This window comes from Carassius gibelio, chromosome B7 (genome assembly GCF_023724105.1).
Source record: "Carassius gibelio isolate Cgi1373 ecotype wild population from Czech Republic chromosome B7, carGib1.2-hapl.c, whole genome shotgun sequence".
In the NCBI taxonomy this organism is placed as follows: Eukaryota; Metazoa; Chordata; class Actinopteri; order Cypriniformes; family Cyprinidae; genus Carassius; species Carassius gibelio.
Window position 1 is genome coordinate 22,099,664 of NC_068402.1, and position 26,618 is coordinate 22,126,281.

The following is a 26,618-nucleotide window of genomic DNA, read 5'->3' on the forward strand; positions in this document are numbered from 1 at the left end:
ATTTGAGGCATTAAAGTGTATAAAGTTAGTGAAAAGGAGCTTGTGCCAGTAAGAATTCCAGACATGAGTCTGAGAGGTCAGATGCATTTAACTTACTATATATATATATATATATATATATATATATATATATATAAGGATAATCTACTATCCTTACCGAGCTTTGAGGTAAATGTTGGTCCTGTGTCACTGTCCCAGGTGTTCTGTATGTATTTCGTGAAGAAGAGCAAAAACTGTGCAATATTGTTGAATCACAAAGATAAATTTATCCCTGCATCCCTGTGGGTGAGGGACACAGAGCAGAAAAGCAATACGGCCCTGAAGCTTTGCAATGATCCTGCTGTGAGTTATGGAAGCTAAGCTATTGCTAGTTTCCTAGGACACACCATAAATCATGGAACAGGTTTGAACTTTTTTATTTATTTTCTCCACCTTCGTATTTTGCCCTCCTGCACCTACAACCAAGAAGGAGCTACTCCTGTGGAAGACACGTTATCTGCGCAAAAGTCATTATGGACAATTCCAGAAGCCTTTAGTTCTAATTCCCCCCCCAAGGACAAACATGGGATGTTCTCCAATCATCCTTTCCTCTCTCTTGACAAACTCTCTTGCCTTTGCTTTTATAGTAGCTCAGTATTTCAGGTTTACAAGCTCAACAATCAGCTTGTAACAATCAAACAACAGTAAATCTTCTTGCATTTCCCCTTGAAAGCAATCCTATAAAGCAAACAAGACAAAATCAGTCAGAGCTGTTACATTTCCTAATTAAGGGCTTAGTGCTGAATGACAACACAAAGGGAATAATGGCTCATGCCACTTATCGAAGAAAAAAAAGTGAGCAGGATTTATTTAGTTACACAAAGCAGAGTACATTAACATCACAAAGAATTATTAGCAAAATGCACAAAGCTGCCGTTTCCCATCATTTATTTAAAAAATAGCTCATATTTCTATAATGTCATGCATATTTAGCAATTATAGGTAGTACAAATAACATAACAGTTATAATAATAAAACAATTGGCAATTTCTAGAAAGTAATTGCAAAGAGTTGCAATTACTAGTAATGACTTTCTATTACTAATATAATAATTATTGATTGTAATAAATAATAAAAACAATGTCCAATTGTAATAAAATAACTGTACATATTATTTTATTAAAATATGCATGTAATAAAATATAATTAATAAGATATGTATAAATTGTAATTATAATCAAATTACATGTGATAATATTACTGCTAATAGGCTTATATTTGCTCAAATGTTCATAAAGCACTGTTAAGCAATATAAAGGAGATAAAGTGGAGGTGTGATATGCTTCACACACAAACACCCTCATGCACAAACCGTCAGAGAATCTGGCTATGGAATACAGATACACAGCTGCTATGAGACAATGTGACCCTCTAAGAAAATCATTTCGATCTTGAACCCTCATTGACACTGGAATTGATTTCGGTAAGTATGCATTGTTGTTTTCTCTGATTAGTTGTAGTGTTTCTGACTTTTACACAGAGAGTCCACCCCTATTCTGAGTGTGAATCTGCCCTGTGCACTTCCGAGCATTTTGTGTAGGTTTGAATCAGCCTCCTCCACCCTTCTCTATCTCAGGTACGTCGCAGTGCACCCAACCACACTTAATGCTTGCAGCACCGGTGTCAGGAAGGAACTATTGATTCATAGTTCCCAGGGAAGTATCTGACACTTTTTGTATAGATCCTTGAGACACGAGTCAGAGCTGCAGTCTGCCCCTACCCATCTGCCCCCTAGACACTGAGGAGAGACTGAGGTTATAGAAATCACCCAGGCCCTGTTAGTGGGACCTAGAGGACCCAGAGAGAGACAAGATACAAGAACACCAGGGCAGCATTTCCCAAAAGCACCGTACACCTAAGTTGATCATTGCTCTACGATCAACTTGGGCTTACGATGCTTTGGGAAACACTGCCCAGAACAGTCAGACTAATGGCAAGAGGGTTTGCTTGAGAGAAATGGTTAAAAAAGGCCTATTTATTCTGATCGAAATAGATGAAAAAATAAATAAATAAAACCTACTCAGTCATTTGTGTGTATATGCGAAAGTTATCTTTATCCGTCTTGTGCTTTCTGAGTTAATCAACAGAGTGTAACTCTCCTTTCTCAATGTTGCTGGTTTCAGAAGTATTTTATCCATTCATTTTCCCCATAAGGATGTTTAAACAGTCTCTAAGACATTAACCAAGCATCCAGCTACAAGGTAAATAACAACAATGCAAACTTGGATTCAAAGCAAAATATCACTGAAAATCTGAAAAAAAGACAAAGGTACAAGACTGTGTTCTTAATGGGGGAAAGAACTACAATCCCATGAACCACTGTGAATGACAAATTTAGTAATGAAGAAGAAATAAAAAGCTATCAGTTTAAAGTTGTAGATCGTATACAGTATATCAACCTTATTCTTGAACACAGAAGTAAGCCTATGGGCGAAACTTCCGGTTCATTAGACGCTATAGGGAAATGATAACAACATGCAATAAACGGTAAAACTGTTTATACTACATACAGCTGTGTTCACAATTAAGATAATACATTACAATAATAATGTAAGCCAATTTGCAATATCATCAGCAAACTAGCTGGACATGGATGAGCCCAGAAGTTAAACCAATACAAAATACAAAAGGCCGTGCACATTTTTTTACAGCACAAAATAAGGTTGATAGAAACAATACAATTTAGGTTTATACAGACTTTTTGGGTATAGGGACCAGTTCTCACTATTAACTAGTTGCTTATTAGCATGCCTATCATTAAAATATTGGCTGTTTCTTAGTACTTATAAAGCACATATTCTGCATAACCATTTTCTCCATCCCTAATCATGCCCTATTACTAAATTTAACAACTACCTTACTAACTATTAAGCAGCAAATTAGGAGTTCATTGAGGCTTAGGTTGTAGTTAATGATTTGTTAATAGCAAGAACTGGACCTTAAATTAAAGTCTGACTGATTATTTAAATGTTTTAGTGTTTTGAAAGGCAAGGGACATTCAATTACATCATTTGTTGTGCTTCACGGTAGTGGGCAGGGCTCAGCAGACATTTGGTGCAATTTACAAGCAGCGGATCTCTGATTGGTGGGATTATTTACAGCATCGTGGGCAATTAAGTATTCCAGCAGGGATTTCACTGTTAAACACGATCATTTAAAACATAAGTTTAGGCATAACTGATGCTTTCAAAAGGCATATAGCATTGATTTACATGCATTTTTTACTGTTGCACTACGTAAGACGGTTGAGTTTCAAACTAAACTTTATAGAACCTACACGGGGCATTCTTTAGAAGCAGTAAAACACATTCCAAAACAATCAGCCATGTTGGTGGAAATCTGATGATTGTGATTGGCATGTATCTGTAGACCACTAGTTCAAAATCACTAATCAGCTAACAAGAGGATGCCACCTGCTGCTAGTGCGCCTCTGTTCACACGCAATCTAGTTCTTTCTGACAGAACATGTCTAGAGACATGACAAGAAAAACTCATGCAGAGTGACAATTTTTCCTACTCAGAAGCCCAGATAGCCAAATCCTTTCTGACAATAACACTGGTGGAATAAACCAAAACCAGTATTTTTAAAGGGCATGCGTTTTAGCTGCTTGTTAAAGAGAACACCCAGCGGGATTTCACGGAGGACAGCTAAGGGCTACAGTTCCACAGGGAATAGTTTGTCATCAGAGGCTATTTCCTGTGCTTCACTTCATACACAGTTTCGGCAAATGTAGTCTTCCTGCATGGGCGAGAAGAGCCTGCAGCAGTGCTCTTCTGTTTATTTCCAAGGCCCTTCATGGAAATTGGTGTCCAATCTCATTCAGGTGGGCTGAAGTTCAGTTTTATGTAAGACTATTTTTCTTTTCATTCTTTTTCTTTTTTTAACAAGGTGCACATTGACCTTTCAGTGTGCGGCTACCCTGGGAGAGGCAAGAATGCAAGCCTCTCTGCTGGGAGACAATGGACAGACCTACCACTGAAGAGCACGGAAGCCGCCGGTGAAAAGCTCTGCACGTCTCTGCGAGTGCAAATGCAATTCATGTGCTGCACTGCATTCGTTTTCAACCTTTGTGTTTCCATCACGAGTCGCGCTACAAGTGGTTATATGTCGTGCAAAGCGCCAATACATTGTGTTCACACAAATTTCTTACCGCCTTTGATCATTTTTATAAAAAGAGCATTTATTTCAAAGTTTCTGCTTCTTAGATTGAAGCACATAATAAAGCAACAGTACAATGTTCATAAAATATAAGTGTGATGCTGTAATATTTTCCTTACATGTTGAAATACTGATATTTGTATGTATACTAAAATAAGAACCTTTAAAATTGTACAAATAGTTACCATAAAATCGACATAGAAATTAGCCATTTCTCACTGTGACAAGACAGACTGCTATTTTCTCACCAAGGAGAATAACATAAGCCATTAAAGAGAATGAGAAATGAAGAAAACTGAAAAAAAAAGAAAAGAAAATGATAGTCATAATGGTATCATCATAGTGAAAAAAAGAGAGAGAGAAAGATTTACATAAACTGATCTGTGTAAGATTGATCCTCAAGAGACATTTTGCACTTTGTACTGTACATACGTTATAAGGACATTAGCTTGCTTTAGGATATAGCTTTCAAGTTACAAAAAAATGCACTGCGTTGCAAGAGTGTCCATTAGTTAAGGCGATTTTTGAGCTCACAGGTCTTTCTTTGTGATTGTTTGTAGATGGAACTGGGCTGAAGGTTTTATTTTTTTTGCGTTTACTATTTTTTTCTTTTTTCTCTAGAAGACAGAAACACACTGAGTCTATTTTTGCTGGATCCATCTGCTTCCATATATAACGTAAAAAAAAAGAACTAACAAATAAACAAGAGGATCTCCAAAGACAATATGGAGGCGCTACAGAAGTTACAGAAGTCTTAATTTGCTGACGTTCGCTCCAGATTACTAAATAAGGCAACTGTTTTTGTTTTTATTTCTTCGTGAGCTCGTTCACAGTATCAGCAAATCCATGTCTCTCTGTGATCCACATCCATAACCTCAAACCTGTAGGAACCTACAAACATCAAAAGTGAAACGTAATGTTCTTCAGTTCTTAAACAACATTGTCACATATTTCTTCATTTCATACACGCCACAGACCCACGTCCACCACTTATGTGTCTGTGTGTCTTTATCTTTTTTTTTTTGTTTTTGTTTTTTGTTGTTGTTTTATTTTGTTTTTGTACCATTTTTTTTTTTTTTTTCTACCCTTCTGGCTCCTCATAGCACATTGTGATCGTACTGTACCTATGACACTCCCAGCATCTAGTATACTGTGTGTATACTTACGAACAACCTAGAGTTTACTATAAAGTGAAAAACTCATGGAATACTTATAGTAAACTTCACAAAACACACAGTTAGTGGAGAAGGGCCGGGTGGAGGGAGCTGAAAAGGACTTATTGAGCGGACGTTAAGAGTTGTCATCAGCAGAGTCTTTGGTGCCGTATAGATCGGCAAGTTTCTTGAATCGCGGCCCCCAGCTCTGGAGGTAGTCATAGTCCAGGTCTGAATCTGTGGTCACCGACTCCAAAGAACTGAGAGAGCCGGCGATAGAGCCTCGACCTTCATAACCGTAGATCTGAATGGAGTCATACGGGGGCGCTGTGGGGTCATTGTCCGCGTCTGAAATCCGCGTTTTGATGAAGTCATCCACGTCTACGCTGTTGCCTATGGGCCTCATTCCGGGGCGCATGGGATACTGCAGCTCGGGCTTGATGTCCTTACGGGGCAGGAAGCCGTTAGCACCGTCTGGGTTCTGTAAGGTGGCGATGTCAAATGCCTCTGTGTCCTCCTCGCCACCTCCCTCATCATCATAGGTGATGATGTTCTCCCGAATGTCTTCCTCCTCAAATACGATCAAAGGCTCCTTTTTCTGGCGCCGCAGGGCCACGAACAGCACCACGATCGCTGCAGACATGCAAACAAATGTCAAGCCAATGCTAATAGCATCTTTCACTTATGCTGGAGTCGCTACTATGCTTCTGTAGATAAGTATTCACATCAGTTTTCTTAAATGTAGCTGCTGGAAAGATTTGACTCTGTAGATAAAGTGTTCCCATTAAACGCGAAGTTTTAATACTGCTTTTTGATAAGCCCACATAACTTGAGATAGCTAATATGTTTTGGGAAATGATGAACTGTAATAGTAGAGTACTTGAATATAACTTGACATTCTTTGCACATTAGAATAAATAAAAAATCCCTCCTTAGATTACAAGCTTTAAGTGTTTATTCCCTTTATTTTGCGTGTGGTTTCGCCCGCTGTCTGTTCAAAAATTGCATATATATATATATATATATATATATATATATATATATATATATATATATATATATATATATATATATATACATACACTTTGTATAAAACATTACATAAAAGGTATTTGACGTAAAAATATCAACATAATTACAATATATGATTATGTATAATTATAAAATATATTTTTTTGTACTTTTATATTTTTATGTTTGTGTTTGTATTTTTGTATTTTGCATTCATATTTTGTTCAATTCATAAATTGTTAAAATCTCAACAAGTGACTACAAAAGTTTTAATCGTCTCTGACAATTTCAAGTATTACTTAAGTAAACGTTGTCTTTACAACCTTCTTAGGCTCAGAATACTTTATGGAAACAAATCCCTAATCAGTTATAGAGGCAAGCAAAGTAAATCAATGATCACAATCAATCTGTTCTTCAAATACTTCTGTAGTTGTATGAGTGTAAAAGAATCCCAGTGTGCTTTGGGGTGAAATGTAAATATTGACATGCATCAGGTCCCTATAAGATGTTTAAACCAGCCAAGCTAGACCTCTATTATTTACATGTGATTGCTTCGCTTGTGTATTCGTAAACAAATATAATTAGGCTTACCCAGTAGAATAACAATACAGGCCAAGATGGCAATCAGAGCTCCGGTGCTGAGCCCTGCTGTTAGTATGAAAGGTTCCACATTGCAAGAGAGGATCGTGTCTTTGCTGTCGCAGCTGCACACGCGGATTATAAGAGTATTGGTGCTGCTCATTGGGGGTACGCCATTGTCGTTGATCTCGATGGGAAGGTGATACACATCCTGGGACATTCTGCTGAAGCCCTTCTGTCTCACAAAGATGCTAGCAGTGCTATCTGTGGAAGCAACAGAGGAACATTGATGGAATGTTTACTTCAGCTGATGAGGAGTTTACCAGATTTGAACAAAACAACAACAGAGTCGTAAATGCGCTGAATAGAATTACAGGAAAGTTCTCCGTTCCCTGGAGTTTAGGTGCAGGAGAGCTACCCACTGCCACCGGTGAGAGTCAATGAGGTGTGAATCCTCCGATATTAAATTCATGTTTAATACTGAGAACATTTATCAGCTTTTGGAAGTGTAATCAAAGTTAGAGCGGAGGGAGCGGTATTGGTTTTATTTGCAACTGGGAGGGATGGATCAGTGCCAGTGCATTTCCCTGACTCAGTGCAAGGTCACGCTGAAGGCATAGATGGAGTGAGTTCATTTAGGGGCCTGGGGTTTAGTCATTTTCACTCCCTCTGGCAGCACTTTCTTCAACCTTCAGTGGCTCTGTCAGGGAAGGCCACTAATGATATGGCTACAACGCTCATATAGCATGACGCTGTGGACAGGCTCGATCAATCTAATGTTATCCATTATAATTCTATACCACATTCTGTCAGTGAGATTACCATGGGCTGTGTGAAGTATCAATTTGCAATGTTTGAACCTGAGAGAGCTCCTCTGGGTCCTTGTTTATGATGTTGTGCTTTTGGGCCACCTTTATTGGCAAACGCTGTACACTGAGCACTCTCAAGGAAGCCTTCTTTGTGCCAGGAAAGGAGCATAAATGTGTTGGTCATGTGCACATAATGTGTGACAAAAATATTGAGTCCGCTATTATAAACATACATTTCTACTTTTTTTTTTTTTTTTTACACTGTCAAGTTGAAGCCAAATCAAATTCTTCATAAATTATTATCTGGAAAATAATCTATGGAAGACCATGGCCATGTACTATTTATCTCAGAATTGTATGTTTATATCTCACAATTCTGGCTTTATAACAACAAATCAGGCACAGGACATCAATATAACATCAGGCTGACGTTGGCCATGACATTGGACAGATGTTGCATTTTTGGTTCAGAATGAAAAACAGATGTGTTGATGTCAGTATTTGAACACCTATTTGACGTTGACTTAACGTTGGATTTTGGTTACACAACCTAAAAACAACAAATGTCACTGTCAGCTGACGTCAGTATTGGATGTGGTATTAACATTAAACATGGGGTTGACACTGAATTTTGAGCACCCAACCTAGCAACCTAGTTTAAAATAAATAAATAAATAAATGAATAAAAAAAAAAAGACCGACATTTACTAAAAATTGCAGTTGCTGTATGATGATTAATTCCCACATTTAAATGCAGTTGGCATTTCAAAACCTTGCAGATCAAAACCAGATTTAATGCATTTTTTGTATCATTACTAAACCCGATAATATTCTATACACTTAATATTTCGATTTCGTGCACATTTATAATCAGCAGGCCTTCATTACGTCCGTCTGATAAGAGAGCAATGTCAGAGCCTCTGTGCAGAGAGTGAAGCATAATGGAGCGTCAGATAAATGGGTGGGCAAAGCTGTTGAAAACTGTATCCATTTGAAAGACTTCGGATCCTGATAAAGGCAGTCAGTCTGAGTAGCCTAATCTGTCTCCCTAATATTGTTGGCTTTTGAAATGGCCAGCTAAAAACTGCTCATCTCCTTTCTCATTAAAGCAGACCGAATGGGAAAGACACCCATTTCTCTCTCGCTTTCATTCGCTCAACTTCTCGGTTCACATCGGTCTGCTCTATTAACCAAGAAAAAAGCCTAAACAGATCTGTGATTGTAAACATTTACCTTTTAAAAACAATGAATGCATGTTTCAATCACTCGGGCAACAGTTATGTGGAGTTGCTGGAATCAGCTATTGGATTTCATTATATTTCCAATCTATTGGTGGTCAACGAGAAATATAGCACAATCAGAAATTAACCAATGGAACGGAGCAGCTCAGTCAATGACGTCAATTTGTAGGCCATCCTGGAAGGCTATTTCACCATGGGGTCCCTTGAGGGGTTCAGAAAAGCGAAGGTTTTCGATTTTTGAGTAAAATGTGGTCTGTGGCATTGAATTACATGGAGCTACAGTGGTCTGATTCTTGAAGCACATCAGCTTCCACTGTCTAGAGTGTAATTTGTGTAAACAAAATAGAAAAAAAAATCTGAAGTAATTCCAAAACCGGCCTGCAAATTTCTCATCCGATGGCTTGAAAATTATAATTATCTTCCAGATATAACTCAAAATTCAACCGCTCTACAGATGGAAAATAGTTTAGCTTGTTAGCATATGTTAGACTACTATCATTATCATATAGCAGTCACACTGAGCATTCTAAAATAACACCAAAACTGTGAGCAAAGTAAACACGATTTACAGTTCCTTTGAAGCATTCATAATTCAGCTTGTAATCTACCAAGAGCCACCACATAATGAGTTCATATAAAAGCAGCAAATTCCCCTCAAACTGAGCACCACCCAGTCACGACGGCACTCCTCAGAGAGGCTCCTCAACTGGCTCTAACTTGAGGCTTCTCATTTCCCAGCGACTGACTCTCACATTACAGTATAGGTGGGGCTCTCAAACATGTTCTTCAGACCTTCAGACTATCAGACTAAAGCATGGTGCTGAAGGTTTTCTGGGCACACCAATCAGCATGCTTGAGAAACAGATAGAAACAGGGCTGCCTACCAGCTGGGCCTCACCCACGTCTCGAATCCACAGATGGAGATGCTCAAACGAGAGTGACGCCTCCATAATTAATAAGAGAGGAAGTTGACTTGAGTTTGCCCACCTCAGCGTGACCTAATTACCAACACAAGGTTGGCTGGGCAGACACGCACTCCTCCACATGGATAAACTAAGTTGATTTGGAAAGAGACTAAAAAAGTTTTGAGTTTTCAATTGGCGTATTTCCATAGGAAGTTTACCTGTCTTGAAAGAAGCGGTTCTTCAGTGCAAATGATTCAGTTATAAGGTGTTTTGTGTGCTACACACCTCTGTTGTCTTTGAGGGAGAAACTGTGGTTGTTAGCGACCTCAGGGGCCAGTCTGAAGTGGAAGTGCTGGCGGTGGGCCATTTCGTCCTTATCCGTAGCGCTAACTGTTTCAACGAGCTGTGGAGCAGAGGGTTCAAATCAGGTCGTATTAAATTGGTTAAAGTCACCAGGGCATGCCTTTAAATAAATGTATGCCTCTTTTATCTCTCTTTCTTTTTTTTCTCTATCACTCATTCAAACTTGCAACTGGCCGACAAAGGGAAAGTGAACACTGAATTGATTAAATTTAGACATCAATATAATCTTTTATAGTGCTCATTTAAAAGTTTTGATAGAAGTTGTGACCTCTTTTAGGAATTAGCTAATTCATTAACCGTTTCCTGTACCTACTTATATAGGCAGTCATACATTTCACAGATATAAAAAAGATCAAATTGAGGGACATTAAGTTATATAAGCCTCTTCATCTAGCTATAAAATATTATCTGGCAACATTCACAGCAAGATTATTCACTAATGTTTTAAAGTTTATATATATATATATATATATATATATATATATATATATATATATATATATATATATATATATATATATATATATGTGTGTGAATTTCTTGCAGAAATTATTCTAATTCAAAGATTAGTTATTTAGTAACTTGTAACTTTTGATGCATCCTTGCTGGATAAAAGTAATCTTACTGATCCCAAACCTTTGAATGGTCAAGCATGTGTATATGCATTAATAACATAAACACACTATTAATGAACCTTATTGTAAAGTGTTGCTAATTTTTTAATAAGTGCTGAAACATACTTGGCTCTCAAATAAACAGTTAGTTGATTTACCTTTCCAGGGCTGACGTTCTCACAGACAAGCACTTCGTTTTGAGTTGCAAACTCTGGAGCGTTGTCATTCACATCTTTGACTTTGATATTTACTCGTACTTTTGCATCTTGGTGATGGCCGCCTGGAACAACAACAGAAATCCAAATGACACACATTTTTACGATTTATCAATAATTCAAATAAATCTCTACACATTTCAGAATAAGTCTGATTCAAAGGAGAATAAGAAGGTAAATCCTGATTGACAGAGGAGGAGTTAGGGATGGAGGAGGCCAGGTAATTAGCTATTGAGCAAAAACTGCTGATAATACTGAGGGACCTTATATATGAAAGCTTAGCTAGGTGTTATTTTCCCATAGGTAGATGGGGATCAGCTGAGAGTCAGCTGATGCGAGCGTGACTAACGTGAACTGCCAGACCTAACACTACACTTGATTTAGCTCTTAGTGGAAGGACACGAGTGACAAGACAGAACCACAATTGTCACAATTGGAATGATTCACTCACATCTCCTATCTGAAATGATCAGGTTTAGTAAATCCCTTGATATTTTGCTTTCAGACACAAGAGTCCTCCACATGGCAAAAGACTATTTTCGATGTAGTCTTCAGGCAAAACATTTTGATGGTCGAAATTATCAAAGACAGTGGAATGAAAGCGAAAATGTATCACACAGAAACTTTGAATCCAGCCAGAACAAACACTAACTGCACTTCAAGGAAATCACACGCACGCAAAAAATAAATATCTAACATTTTAGGGCCAATTACACACTGTGCACTGAACTGAGGGTATCATTTGAAGTTTGAAGAGGTAATCTGTGGCTGTCTCTTCTGAAATCATGCAGGAGGCCTGGCGACGCTACAACCACATAAGAGCAGGGTGGAGGGAGAGCTGGGGAGCTTGGTTAGAGAAAAAATGAGAAACATGCAAGGCTACTCTGTTATTTAAAAACCCAGAAAAGCGATGAGTGACCTACCGATCTCTGCAGCGCTGACAGATATGTTGTGCCAAGCCTGTGCTTCCCGATCTAAAGGCCTTGTGGTCTTAATAATGCCGTCCTCAGTATTAATGGTAAAAAACTCTTCCAAGTCTGTGTAGCGTGGAATCATATATCTGGGATGAAAGAAACATAAATAAATTATAAACTTTGGTTAGAGGGGGTACTGTCATCAAACAAAGCTGACAAAAAAATAAAAAAAATAAAAAAAAAGACAGCCAAAACAAAAGTAATCTGATTCTTTAAAGGAAGCAGTTGCTACCTGATTGGGTTGTTCATGATGTCGGTGTCTTTGGCATGCACACGGCCGACCAGAGTGCCTGCTGGGGCATTTTCCTCCACCTCAAAGCTGTAGCTGGGAGCCATGAAGGTCGGGGGCTCGTCTGCATCTTCTACTGATATTTTCACAATGGTAGTATCTTTGTATGGACCCCAGGTAGCGAAACGTGGGTCCACATGTGGGTTGGAGGCTTCTACCTTTAGTGTATATGATCGCTTGGTCTCAAAGTCCACAGGCTGAAAACAGAAGGTCAGGATACAATTCAGTTATTCACTTTTGATGAAGCTGTCAATAGAATGTTTTTATTTTGTTATTTTTATTTTTCAGGAATCACTGTACATGTTCAAATATGGAAATGACCCCTGTGTAAATTGACTGATGGAGAACCAAAGTTGAATTAAAAAATAAATGTGTCTTAGCCATAAAATAACCATTAATATATCACTAATATAGTAAATCAAGTGAAATGAAATAGGAAAAAGTAAACACTGGAATATAGGTAACCAGAAAAAAAAGGAAAAGTTTCAAAGAAGCAGACTAGAGGGCACTGTTGTTATACATTTTGGAAGGAGACTGAATCCACAAAGAAGCTTGAATGAAAAAAAAAACATTGAAATATCAAGGCTCTCCTAGACATCTTTCGCTTACAGATTGCACTTTTTTACAATTCTCAAATGGCACATTTCTCATGCAATTTAGGTTCAAGTAAATAAAACAAGATTTAAAAAAAGAAAAGAAAAAAAGAAGTGTTCAAAAGCAGCCAGTCATTTGGTCCGCTCGTGTCTTCCTGCATCGCCAGTTTTCACACGTCCGCCTGTTTTCTGATTAGCCTGTCTCACCCGTCACACCTCTCGGTCACAAATTACCAAGTGAGAATTACACATAAAGGGTACATATCAACTCAAACACACACTCACACGGACACATGCCGGCCAGCTTTGTGTTTCTGCTTATTGGATGAAAGTTGTTTTTCCTGCTTCCTCATTCTCTTCTCTCGCATTTTCTTTTCTTTGGATCTCTTTAATGGAGCTGCCAACGCTGGAAACAAGTATGACCCAGTTCTTTCCTCCAACAGGTTGGAAACTATTTTCTGTTTATCCTGACAAAAGCAGCCCCCCCTCCTTCTCTTTTCCCCCCCTACTACAATCCTTTATTTGGCACCTAATAACTCCCGACTGAACCTAATCAGGAGCAGATAGTGTTCACAATAATGCTACGTCTCCTCTTAATATTCAGCGTGCGTTGCCCTGCCCGCAGTTGAAACAGAATACTTGATTAAAACCCTGGCAATTCCGTCAGTAATTTCGACTTTAATTTCCAACATGCTTTGAAGAGCAAAAGGTGATGATTTCCCAAGAGGTGTATCAGTGAAACATTGTGTTACTGAGTAAAGCAGCATTGCATCAAGCTGATTGTTGTAGGCATGCCGTATTGTCTGTTCTCTCACCCTTCTGCACGATTCATCCCTTCCTTATACCCTTCTCGGCAATCGGAAATAGCACTGCTGTGGTCATGATGTTTGAAAAAAATAAAATCCAGACAAAATCCCCTTCAATTGTTTTTGCATCATACAAACCTCCTTTACACAAACAAATATGCTGACGCTTCACTGGATTACACAGCTTAAACAGCAATAATTCTTGACTTTCTCTCTTTTAATATGCTTTCCTTTCTAATGATCATTTCTTAGATGATCACTCCAGATCTTAAGCTGTGGGGGAGAGAGGTAAAAGATCACCAGCAGGTGGCAGTGTTAAGGCTATAGGCTGGGTCTCTTTGGCTCTCAGGCTAAAGCTGGTTAGTGGCTAGCAGGCTTCTTGGGGCGATGTGAGGTTTCTCTCGGCCATGAGAGGTGGGGGTACGGATGGGCGGCAGCCTAACCCGAGTGGCTGTGTAATTGTCTGCATAATCCAGGGCCTCAGAGCAGGGGAAGAGTAACCCGGGCAGCACGGCCCAGATGAGCTTCCCTCACACGGACGGAGAGAAGCAGCCATGAAAGTCAATGCTCATCTCAGACATAATAGGGAAGGGATGGGCAATGTCATTGCAATTACAGAGTGAAAATGGTGAAAAATCACTTCCCAGCTTCCCAGCAGTCCTGCACTTGCGTTCACAACCCTTGCATATTTGAGTGTCCATGCAAATAGGAACACAAATGAACAAGCAAATAAGTTAAATGCAAATGATTCCTGAAGAAGACTAAGGGGTGACAAATAAATTCATAGTAATTCACCCTTTTTATGCACATACTTGCTTCCATTCACAATCGCACATACGTAACTAGACGTTGCATTTACACATACTTCTTTGGCGCTCTCACACACTTCACCTTCTTTAGTTTGATGACTGCCTCCTGGGTCTCCGAGTCCTTGGTGATCTCGAAGAGGTTCATGCCGTCTCCCTCCAAGATGCGATAATCCACCAGTCCGTTCTCCGCCAGATCAGGATCTCTGGCCTTCAATCGACCCACCTCCTCACCGGGAACCTTGTCCTCTGAGACCGCCATGATGTAAACACCTGTGAAGAGGGAGAGTGAATCCTGGGAGCTCTCAGAAAAGGCGAGGGGTGGGGGGGTGGGAGGTTATAGGGTTTATAATATCTCTGAGTCACAGGCGAGAAAAATCATGATCGCACTGCCCACCCGGGAATGGAGAGCTGGTTCTCTGCATGATACCGGTGCTACCTTCAGCTAGCTGCCTGGCACATGTGAGCTCTTAGCTTGTGAGAACAGGAGTGCATGTGTGAAATTTATATTTTTGTGCTCGAGCGAGCCTGTATGCGTATGTGGGTGGGTGTATGAAGACTATAACAGACACCTGCCTGAGGCTGGAGCTTGCAGAAGGACCATATGGCTCCACTCCCTGTCTGCTGAGAGCCAAAGGCTTCAGCTGCATTTACAAAAATAACTCCCACATGGGGATGAATCCTCGCGAAAAAAAGGCCAGGGTGTGAAAAGAGGTCTGCTTTTTCAATCAGACCCTCGACAGAAAAAGAAAAAAAAAAAAAAAAAACGTTTTCATCTACACTACACAAGTTTGCAGCGAGTCATGTGTCAAAGTCTGTTTCGGATAGGGCAAACATCTCTGGGAATCAATATCGAGCCTAAAAGAGACAGCCCACTGCTCAAACTGTATTTTTTGGAGTGAGCAGAACCATATTAAATATCTGAAGCCCAGATTCTCACCTGTGCTCTGTGCCAAACTGCTGTCCACATAAAAAAAAAAAAAAAAAAAATTATCTTGCTCCTGAAATGCTCCATCATGCCGTCAGCTCAGAACCATCGGTGAGGTAGATTTAAGGATCTGCTAGTCTAAGCTACTCATTGTGGGCAATGACCTTGCAATGTACAGTTTATTTTGATCCATGAATAATGGTTTCTACCAACACCAAAAACAGGGCTTGTATAGGAGCTGGAGCACTGGGACCATGATGCATTCTGCTTAAGTCAGGGAAAAGCTTGAAGGCCCTTTTCTACCGAGCCTGAGGCTCAGAGCGCACAAAAAAGCAAAAGCTTGGAGGAGATTTATAAGGCCGATTTCTGGAACAAAAGACAGATTAAATCTATGTGCTTAGTGTGCAGTTTAATGTCACATTGGCAACACATGAGCGCTAGCTCACACTAGCTCGTTCCTGCTATCTTCGGTACACGCAAACACAGTAAATATTTCATCCAGCCTTTCACGCTCGAGAGACTTGATGTCATCACGCTTGCGTTGAACGTTTAAGGAACATTTGAATAATTAAGTTGTGATATTTTCATGTTAACATCTGTAGCTCATATTAGCAGATTCTGACTTGGTCCCTGAGGGCTTGTCAATGTTATTATGTGGTTTGAGAATTGAAGTGTGGAGAAGAAAGGGCTGTACACTGGCTAAAAGCAAACTCTCCTCCCTTGGCGCATGCATAGCAGAGGTCAGAGTAATGTTGTGTGTAGCCAGCCAATGAGCAGGACATGGCCACTGTGACAATAATAAAACCTGACAGGGATAGAGGAGGACAAAAAAGATGGATGGAGGAGAGATGGAGATAAGAAAAGAGAGAAAGACAGAGAAAGAGGGAACATTCACAGCTGGAAGAATACATTTTCTCACCCTGAGCGAACTTCGGAGGGTTGTCATTGACATCAGTCAGGGTGATTTTAACCTGAGTGGTGCCTGACAGACCGCCCATGTGTCCACCCATGTCCTTGGCCTGGATGACGACATCGTATTCCTGCCTGGCCTCCCTGTCCATGTTAGGAAGAGCTGTTCGTATAATTCCTATAGACACACATATAAACACAGTATGAAGAAAGATGCACCCCAAACCATTCTTTCATGACCATGCATTCACTGATTGATTTATTGTATGTTTCATCAGCATTTATGAGATTTATTCCATCTAACCAGTTGGAATGGATTTTTGCCGTAACAAATATTGCTATTTTGACGTGAAAACCCTTTAAGTTCGATGCCCCCCTCAGAACTGGGGCAGAATGCACCAACTATTTAATATTTTAGTGAATTAGATGCGCATTTTCATTGCTCAATAAGCCTATGGGCAAATTCAGTGGGATCATTTTAGTCTAAATATATAAATTATTAAATTCAGTGGGATCATTTTAGTCTAAATATATAAATTATATATATTATTGCTATAACAACAATCTGTTCAATTAAAAGTTAAATTAAGTTGCCAGATTCTATTATGCTATTTGATTTGACTGTCATTATTCAGTCAACTAATCTGTCAAAATGCTTACATTTGCATGGAATGTGTGATTTAGTATTTCAAATGAATGACATCTTATTAAAAAATAATAATTAAAATGATAGAAGATATATTTTACACATTTTGTGTGAGCCGAATTAGCAATATGCTTTCCTTAATATACTTGATGATCATCAAGTTGCAGTAAACGCATACTGTTCTCAAGTGGGCATCTTGTACACACTTCTACATCTCCTATCATTTTGTATGTCATACACAGGAAGCTTTTATCCAGTAGGGCAACTGACCTTGGTCTTACACTTCAGGATAGTGCTGTAGAACAAAAGTCTAGCTTTCAGTTGACACTTTACTCGTCCAGTCTTCTTTCAGACCAGAAAAAAATATGTGGCTATTTTCCTCATTCTTGCGGTCTTGAAGCATTTAACACAAATGCGCTATGAATAGTCGCATGATGGTTTTGTTAATACCACATAGATGAGCAGCACTGAACAGGATCGAGCAAAACATCCAGCTTTAGTTTATTAGCAGCATCTGCTTCATCTTATCTGACTGCTGTAGGGGTTTCCACTGCCACTGGGACACTGTAGGACTAATGTAACCTGGGTTAATTTAGCTCAGAGAACACAAGGTGCTCCTGCGAAGCGTGAAAGGACTATCCTCTTCATTCCCAATCCTCATACCATGGTAATTGAATCGAAGCCAAACATGACTTGAAATTGCACATGATGCATATTTGAATGCATGGCTGGCTCCACAGAACTAACACAGAACCAGTGAAAATATCATTAATGTACCTGTTTGTGGCTCCACAGAAAAGTAAGGCTGGCCCTGCAGGATGCTGTAGACCAGCCTGGCACTGTTGCCGTATGTGGGGTCATCGGCGTCTGTAGCTGTGACCTTTATCACTGAAGTACCTGAAGAGAAAGCCACGATAGGAATCACTTCTGGATATTGCACATATCTCACAGTCTAAGGTACACTTCCCATCAACATTCACAACAAAGATAAGAGAAAGAACAGCAACTTGACTATTTCTCAGTTCATAAAGTTGATCTTGAATAACCTTTCTTAAAGGCAACAAGAGTATTTCAGAGTCTAAAGCTAGACGATACAAACAGTTGCCTCGGGTTTGTGCATGCAATGTTTTGCCTTCAGCCGGGCTAATTTCCATGAAATCTGATTCTGTTTACACACTAAAATCAATTTACCCAGCATGTTTACCAACTTGTCTAAAAAAATATAAGGAATTGACCTGGAAAAAACTAGCCTTTCGAGGGTCCCAGTAGTATTATGTGAGCTGTGAATGGGGGGTATCGGGGTAACAGATCGTTACCCTGTGACAGGAGAGCATTACTGATGATGTATTGCACAGTGAAAATGCAGTAAACACAAACACATGCACACAAACAAATGCAAGCACACACACACACACACACACAACCCCAGACAAGTCAGCAGTCACAAAACAACAGTTGAAACAAGAGTACCAACTCACTTTCTGAGAGTCAGATTTCAGCTCTTTTGAATAATGCATGAGGAACAAGCCGTCAGGCGGGGGGCTCATAGAGAAAGAGAAGAAGCTGACAAATAAGCTTTTCCAGAGGCTCGCACTCACCAACATTTGACATCTCAGCCACTCGCGCATAGTAAGGGCCGTGAAGGAACTCTGGTGGATTGTCGTTGATGTCCTGCACCTTGACAATGAACTCTGAAGGAGGCTCTAGGGGTTTGTTGGTGTCTCGAGCCACAGCCTGGGCGGTCAGGGTGTACTGGGCCTGTTCTTCTCTGTCCAGTGTCTTTGTTGCATGAATGTTGCCCGTTTTGTCATCGATGACAAAAATAGTGCCTGCTCCCTCCCCTGAAAGGATGTATTTAATGTTTCCGTCTCCTGAATCTACATCCGAATGAAGCTGGAAGAAGAGAAAGAGCATGTGAGTGAGAGGTTTCCATCATCAATGAGCGGGTCAAACAAGAACGCTGACTCAAAGTAGAAAGCGTTTTGGCTGGTCTTCAGCAATCCATGATAGCATCTCCTCTAGAGTATCACATTAACACACTCCTATCTTACAGTGATATCCACCCTGATGGCCGGTTGCACTGACAGAGAATTCAGCAAGGAAACATCACTTTCCTAAACCTCCTTTCTACATTACTCTCGAGCGAATTTCATCATTTTATATTAATTTGAGAATAAACCTCATTTTTGTAATGTATGACTGTTTATATGTTGCGAGTATAGACGTGTATAGAGCTGATGTGAATTAAGGGATGTTGATTATGCTGGTTAAAATGAAATTAAACTCCTGACACAGAATATCCCCACTCAATAAGTCTAAACCTCCACTTGGGTTCAGGTGGGAATTTAAAGGCCAACGTGCTGCAGGTCCGCCATGTAACTATCCGGCAGGCCCATAAATCGTCCATTCCCCCTATGCCAGAACCATAGGGAACTGCACCGTTATTAAAAAGGAAATCCAATTCATAACCTTTAATCAAGTGGGCCACTGATTGCTTTTGTGGAACAAATGGAGGATATTGCAAGGACTCTGTCTGTAATGAAAACCCAAATGACTTTCATTCACAGCATAACCTTAAGAGAAATATAGAGGGGAAGGAAGATGAAGAATGGATGTAGAGAAATGGATGTACAAGTTCCTTGTTTCTACTCACCCGACCTACTAAGACAGGATCTGGGCCTGTGTACTCCTCAATGACAAAGAACTGGTTCCAGACCCAGCCTCGTTTGGAGCGGTGAAGCACCTGGCCCTCTTTGCCTCTCTCCCTGTGTCTGTGTAAAGAGAGATGGCGGCGGTGGCCGCGCTCCCGTGGCCCTGAGCCCCTGTGTGTCGCTGCCGCTGCAGCGCTCCATAGTGCAGCCCCCAAACACAAGAAGAACACCTGCAGTCTCAGTCCCTCCCACATCCTGCCCACACTGTCCACTTCCTCTCCTGAGGGTATCAAGGTTCAGAGAAAATCTTGAAATGCTGTCCGCCTTGATGGTCTGGTCTATAAAGAGTTTGAGGGGGACAGGAGGAGACCTCACTCGACTTGGCCTCTGATATTCATCACAAAGTCATACTTTTCCACTATTTCTTCCTCTCTGTTTCTGAAACAAAAAAGGAGAGAGAAAAAATAAATAAAAACATCATTACTCACATGGCGAAATGTAAGTTACAAAGGTCTAAATTGTCCGCATAAAACCAGGAATAGACAGCATAATAGTTTTAGGATAATACAACATTTAATGACACTTTGACTAAAAACGATTCTGCACTATTACTAGGTCACTAATCAAATGAGAACTTTTGTGTCACTGATCATTTGCAAAAATTATTTGTAAAGGTCATATATTCTTGTTTCCGCTGGAGCACAAGATGTTCTTTGGCTCAAATCATGCTGGAGAACATGATCATCAGGTTTTCTAAACACACCTGGGGAGTTCGTGCTGCTTGAGCGCTGCTCTCATTAAAACAAAAGGGGACAAATCAAACACAAGATACATCCTGAAATTCATGTTAGGATTTCAATTAAACTTTTAGTTAAATTGTTATGCTTATATAATGTGTAATGAAAATAATTCATTAAATTAGAAAAATGGTGCTCTCAATCTTGGACCCCAATTTATATAAAACTTGGCTATACAATGTGACTTTTGTAAGACCGCACTGGAGTCAAGTTAAATTGACTGTGTTGAAATGTATTAATTCATTTTCCAACAGTGTACCCTGAATTAATTAAGCATCAGAGGTTGTAAGCCCATTTGAGCCTTTTCAATTAGACATTACACAGTCAGCGGTCTACCAGCAAACCGTTGTTGCGATAAGCTATTCTCTTTGTTGCAGTATATAAACCACAAGGTCTGTTAGCTGTTTATTTGAAAATGAAATGAAAACATAAAAAATAAAAATAAGTTTATATTCACTTTCAGAGGATCAGACACATAATAAAGAGCACAAAATGAAAAGAAAAATGAGCACATAAACTCCTTCTCTATAATTCAAAGGCTTGGGGTCATTAAGATTTTTTAAAGGAAATTAATACTTTTATTAAGCAAAGATGCCTTACATTGATTACAAGTGACATTAAAGACATTTATACATTTGCAAAAGATTTCCATTTGTGGCAAATTTCAGCTTTGCAATAACAGAAATAAATTATATTTTAAGAAACAAATTATAATAATAAAACTTTATGTTAATTAATAAAGGAAATTAGATAATGTCTCATAAAATTCCTAACATAAATGTCCCACATGACCATCCTTTCCTAGATCTTTATCCTGTGTAAACGCCTGTCATGTTACACATCCCATAATTAACCACTTGAGGTGTTGGGCGAAATCCTTTAAAGTCTGTGCATCGCTCTCTGTCTGGATGTAGGTGGATGTGGTATGGGAGAGCGGCCCGCCGGGTATTTTCTCATCCACTGAGCCGCTAACAACCATCAGCTCTGACAACAACAGCCACGATAGCCTGCTGCACCCACACACACACACACATACACACACACGCAGTGCCATCCTTACCCTAATCACAGTAAGTCAAATCATCACCTCACACACATTCAGAGGAAGGGTTTGTGAGGGTGTGAAACCTAAACCTAAACCTAAACCTAACCAATTACCAGTCTGCAAAGCAAAGCCCATAAATATTTCCCAAATAAAGTGCATCCAGCGGAGAACTAGGAAAGTGGGTGCCCTAACTCAGGCAGACCTCTGTAATGTCAGGCCCTGATTACATTATATTGCTTCACGTTCGTCTCAGTCTTGGCTGTAAATTGGCATCGGCGCTAGAGAAAGAAGACATTCTACCTCTCCTTTCATTATTGACCGGCCACCAAAATGTCAGGATGCACTGCTACTTGGAGTGGTTTTACTGCCTCTGAAGTCTTCCTCTCAAGTGTGCTTCTTGAGAGCACTGGGAATTCAGAGCATTTAGTTCTATTAAAATAAGTTATTTGTTATTATTTTTTTAAGTCTCTAATGAACTTAGGTTGAATTTATTAGATACAAAATACAATAGAATTACAAAATTGTACATCTCAAAATGGAATTGATTTGTTATGGCAAATCTGAATTTGCTTTACCTTTAAGTGTGATCAATGTAATATGCCCTTAAAAGTATTAATTTCTTAAAAAACAAAAAAACAAAAGAAAAGGATGCACACATACTTGCTTCAGGTTAAGATGTACATAACTGAATACTGTATTCAGAAACACTTTAATAATCATATCTCATCTTTCAGTTAAAGTCTTCTGTCACACACTTTCAGTTAAAACAGGTCTTCAGCACGAGATTTGTGACCCCTTGGGGTCTGCGGTGTACTGCATTAAGTCTGCACAATACTGTTTAATCTCAAAATTAATATATGCATTATCCAGAAGCATAATAATCAGTGAAATTCAAATTAAGAGGTTAATTTTGCGCTAAATGTTCATTGTCTCTCACTCAACATTTACAAGTATATGACTGTACATTTGACAATAATTATTTTAATAGCTTTGTAATGTACTTTAAGCCTAATAGAGTATGTAAATACATTTATATGGCACTATATGCATGCTGTTATAGGCCATTTTATACAATATTTAGCAGAAGCCCCTGCTCCATCTCTCTCTCCACCAAGGGATCTTAAAAAAAGGTTGAAGACCCCGCTCCTACCACCCACAACATTCTTTTCAGAAGAGTTCAGCCTTTTTTTCAGTCACCAGGGGTAAATGCTCTTTTATCTCAAACACCAAACTACTTGATGATTAAAACATTGAGAAATTACAATAAATAGTCTAACCACAGAGTTAGTTATTCTGGTCCTTACTGAAACATTTGTATAACAAACCAAGCGCAGAGTCACTCAGAGCTGGTAAGTGATTCACCAACCCTGCAATGTCTGTAATGTCTGTAAAAGCGATACCGTTATTTATCACGCACTCTTATCAGCCAGACGACTAAGTGTCTCTCTGCTGAGGGGATTCAAGCTCTTGTATCTTAAAACACATTTAAAAGATAGTAGGAAATAAAACGTAGATATTGTATTTTAAGAGCAACAGTATTTGTGTGTCTCTGGAACAAAGAAACTGCTAGCGTGTACTGTTACAACTAATGGAGGGCAAGGGAAGAAAATGCCTCAGTGTTTTGGAACCACAAATGATCACCCTGCCCCACAGCCTATAATTACTAGTTTAGTGGGATATATTCAGTGGAATATATTACACACGCCTTAAACTAAATATTGAATTCTGCACTATAAAATGCCAAGACCTTAATCATAATGCTGAGTTACGGATTCTGTTGCAACTGCGAGAGCCTTGGGATGAAACGAATCAACTGCAAAATCTGAGAGGCACTGGAAGTGATCCTCTCGGCCAACAAGTATAAAGATATAAAACAAATAAACGGATGAACGGATACATTAATAGATCTCAAAATCCTTAGGAGACATGTCAAACCGGATCCAGAAGCTCTGTCATGGCCTATTGCAAGCATTCAGAAGTCTGAGAAGAATCTAATTTCCTATCAAATTTTCTCACAGCGGAAGGATCGAGAAAAGGAAATGGAGAGCGAAATGGAGGAAGGGTTATGGAATGACACTTGAAATCAAACAGAAGTGAAGCTATTTCTGTGGAAGACTGAGACCTTAGTGAAATACAGTTATTCTGTTCTTTGCACAGTATTTTCAGTTAACAGCCACTTACCCTGTTGGTTTCTGAATTTTAGCAGCTATCGCTAAACTAAAGCAGAAAATTACAGCCATTCAGCTGTAAGCACACTCTGCTTCTGGATCTCCAACCACAAACTTAGTATCTAATGAAAAGTGGCTTGAGAGCAAACTCTAATGTGAAAATGGTGTGGTCAGCTCTACTCAATGTTTCACTCATTTTCCCCCGCTCTCTCTCCCTTTGTTTTTTATTTTACTCTCAGTGACATTCACTGTTGTAGGAATGGGCAAAAGCACACCTGGGTAAATTCCTCAACATTTATATTTGATGTATGCTACTAGCTGCTTGGATCCCTAGCTTTGCTTTCACATGCGTATCTGTGTATCTACAGTATGTGCACATGTACACATTTGATATTACACTAAAGTGCTTTTGCGCTAGAAAATGTGCCATATATTACCTTTTATCATTTTAACTGTGATGCATTATTTTAACATTACCAGCATAGTTAGGTTTAAACACACAAGTTAGGAATTGCTGTACAATGAACAGTGTAATACAGTAAATAGACATTCCCAGAAACGCCTGTGTGACACATCACATAGGTTTCATATAAATAATTGTTTCTTCTTGGCCACCTATGATTAACACAAACTAGCATGTTGTTTTCTGTTTTACTACCCACATTATTACAGTGGTTATCAGTACATTTAATGTAAAGCAAATTTGGAAGTTCAAGTAGACTAGTAGACAATATTAGTATATTATCACCTACAGCATGGATTTTAAGTTGTGATAAATACCTGTAATACATTAAACATTGTCACCATTTTCACTGTGAATTTCGAGCAACCACAGCTGTATTTTTTTTTTTTTTTTTTTTTTTTTTTAAGAATACAGTATGTATATGTAGTAATACTGTCATTCACACACTCATACACTCTCTATACTGTTTTTCAAAATTATACTGACATGGTGATTCAAGTAAAACCATCCAGTATTGCTTTTTGCTTTACTATGCAACTCCAGTTAATGTAACTTGTTTTTGATGGTCTTGTTAATGTTAGACTGTACATTTGAATATATATATATATATATATATATATATATATATATATATATATATATATATATATATATATATATATTCAGAAGCTTCATAAAAGAGAGCTCAAGTACTGCCTGCTGGTTTGGTGGCTGGCTTTAACATATTTTTTGAAGAAACTTGGGTTCTACTCTGGTGTATATTGATGGGAGGCATATCAACACAGTCTAGTAAGTGGTTACACTTTATTTAGATAATCCACATTACTCAACAAACTATCATTAAAGTATTAATATTTACATTATGGTAAGGGTTATGGTTAGTAGAATAAGCTGACATTTACTTGCAAAGTTACTTAGTAGAATGTGTTAGGGGACCATAAGAATAAAGTGTTAGCAGATATTAAACAGATAGTTGACTCTTAAATGGTAGTTGACATGTTGGTGCAGAGTTACTAACTGTCAGATGAATTTATAAAGTAGACTATTAAAAAGTGTTACCTTTTTTTTTAACAGCCATTCAACTGCTTTAATGAATACACAGCTGGAATCTGTATAACAGTGGTATACGTCAGACTTTATCCTAAATCAACAGAGATAAGCACTCTTTTCTTCTCCCCAAGACAAACGGCTGAATAGTGTCTGGAGAATATTTACAGGCAAAATCCAGTCATTCAATGGGAATCCATGCAATCAAGAATTCTGCATGAGGGTAAGATATTCTTACACAGATTTAGTAGTTGGTCACATAAATTTGACACTTTTACCAATATAAAGCTATTTGGTTTGAAAATTTCTTCTGTGTTAACTGTACTTCATACATCATTATATTGACAGTTTTGCCCAGAAAACTTGCTAATGTGACCGCACGGTTGTAATTGCCATTTGATATTTAGCTGGGAATAGAGGAAATATTGCAGAAACACTGAAACAATAGCTCTGTATTTTCAAAGCCACTAAAACCATTTTTAATGAAGATTGTTCCTCTCTCATTTCACTCCTCCATCTTCACTTTCTCCTCAGGCACTTAGAGATCAACTCTCAAGACACAAAGATGTAAATTCCACTACATCATAGGAAGTGCTCATACTGTACAAACACATGGGGTCAAATGTTTCAAACACATGGGGTCAAACTCCATCAAAGTGCAATTTCAAGGATCTCAGAGTGTCAATCAAACTTTCACATTACAGTGGTGGACTCACCTTAAACAAACATGTGATGAAGGCCTAAACTTGTAGTACTTACTAACATAATTTCACAACTAAAAGTCAACTATAAAAAGAATAGCTTTCGAATGACTAATTGCTATTTAAGGGCATAGAAATTAGAAGGCTTTTAAAAAGTGGCAATGTAACAGGAAGTCATAACCTCTAAACACTACACGTGCTCTTGATGGACCTGGGAATTGAGATGCATATCTATTCACTTCAAAGTTCTGCCATCAAAGCCTTTCCCGATGCTGTCACGGAGAAAAGAGCTTTTTGGTTTCTCATTACCCAGCAGTACTTCCCCTGGTCAGCGATTGTGCTCACAGGGCGAAACCTGACTCTTAATTGCCGTTCAATTACAGAGACTAATCGGTGGAGGTGTTTCGCAAACAAAAATCCCTCAGCCTGGCTCACTGCGGTGCATGGCTAAAGAGCTGATTTGTATTCTAAAAAAGTGACTAATGCTCATGCCGTTTTCTCCTTTCCTGCCTCCTGCGCATCCTCTGAGATCTCTGGATTATGAATATGCTAACAGTTGTGGCCAGGGTTCTTAGTTATGGAGTTGAGGGGAAGCCTTTGCTTTTTCCGCCACCACCACTTCATGGTAGTGTAAAACCACAGTTACTAACAGCGAGAGAGCGACGTTGGTGGAGTCTCAAAAGTCGGACTACAGAGATGAATGCCC

General features: G+C 39.0%; 1 protein-coding gene across 2 annotated transcripts in view; it reads right to left on the reverse strand.

The window, feature by feature from the left end:
• Positions 1 to 4,994: 4,994 nt before the first annotated feature.
• The window catches only part of LOC127962751 (cadherin-11), a 50,182-nt gene continuing 28,558 nt past the window's right edge, over positions 4,995 to 26,618 (reverse strand). The window contains exons 2-12 of one of the 2 annotated variants that reach the window (XM_052562422.1): positions 19,694 to 20,123; positions 18,639 to 18,933; positions 17,818 to 17,937; positions 16,405 to 16,572; positions 14,643 to 14,830; positions 12,296 to 12,549; positions 12,013 to 12,149; positions 11,033 to 11,154; positions 10,183 to 10,300; positions 6,955 to 7,206; positions 4,995 to 5,985 (exon numbers count right to left, since the gene is read on the reverse strand). In XM_052562422.1, the coding sequence (XP_052418382.1) occupies positions 5,489 to 5,985; positions 6,955 to 7,206; positions 10,183 to 10,300; positions 11,033 to 11,154; positions 12,013 to 12,149; positions 12,296 to 12,549; positions 14,643 to 14,830; positions 16,405 to 16,572; positions 17,818 to 17,937; positions 18,639 to 18,933; positions 19,694 to 19,945 (2,403 nt within the window). In that variant the 5' untranslated portion in view covers positions 19,946 to 20,123 and the 3' untranslated portion in view covers positions 4,995 to 5,488. Of the gene's footprint in view, positions 5,986 to 6,954; positions 7,207 to 10,182; positions 10,301 to 11,032; positions 11,155 to 12,012; positions 12,150 to 12,295; positions 12,550 to 14,642; positions 14,831 to 16,404; positions 16,573 to 17,817; positions 17,938 to 18,638; positions 18,934 to 19,693; positions 20,130 to 26,618 lie in introns of both variants that reach the window. The other variant, XM_052562421.1, reaches the window with a different exon arrangement.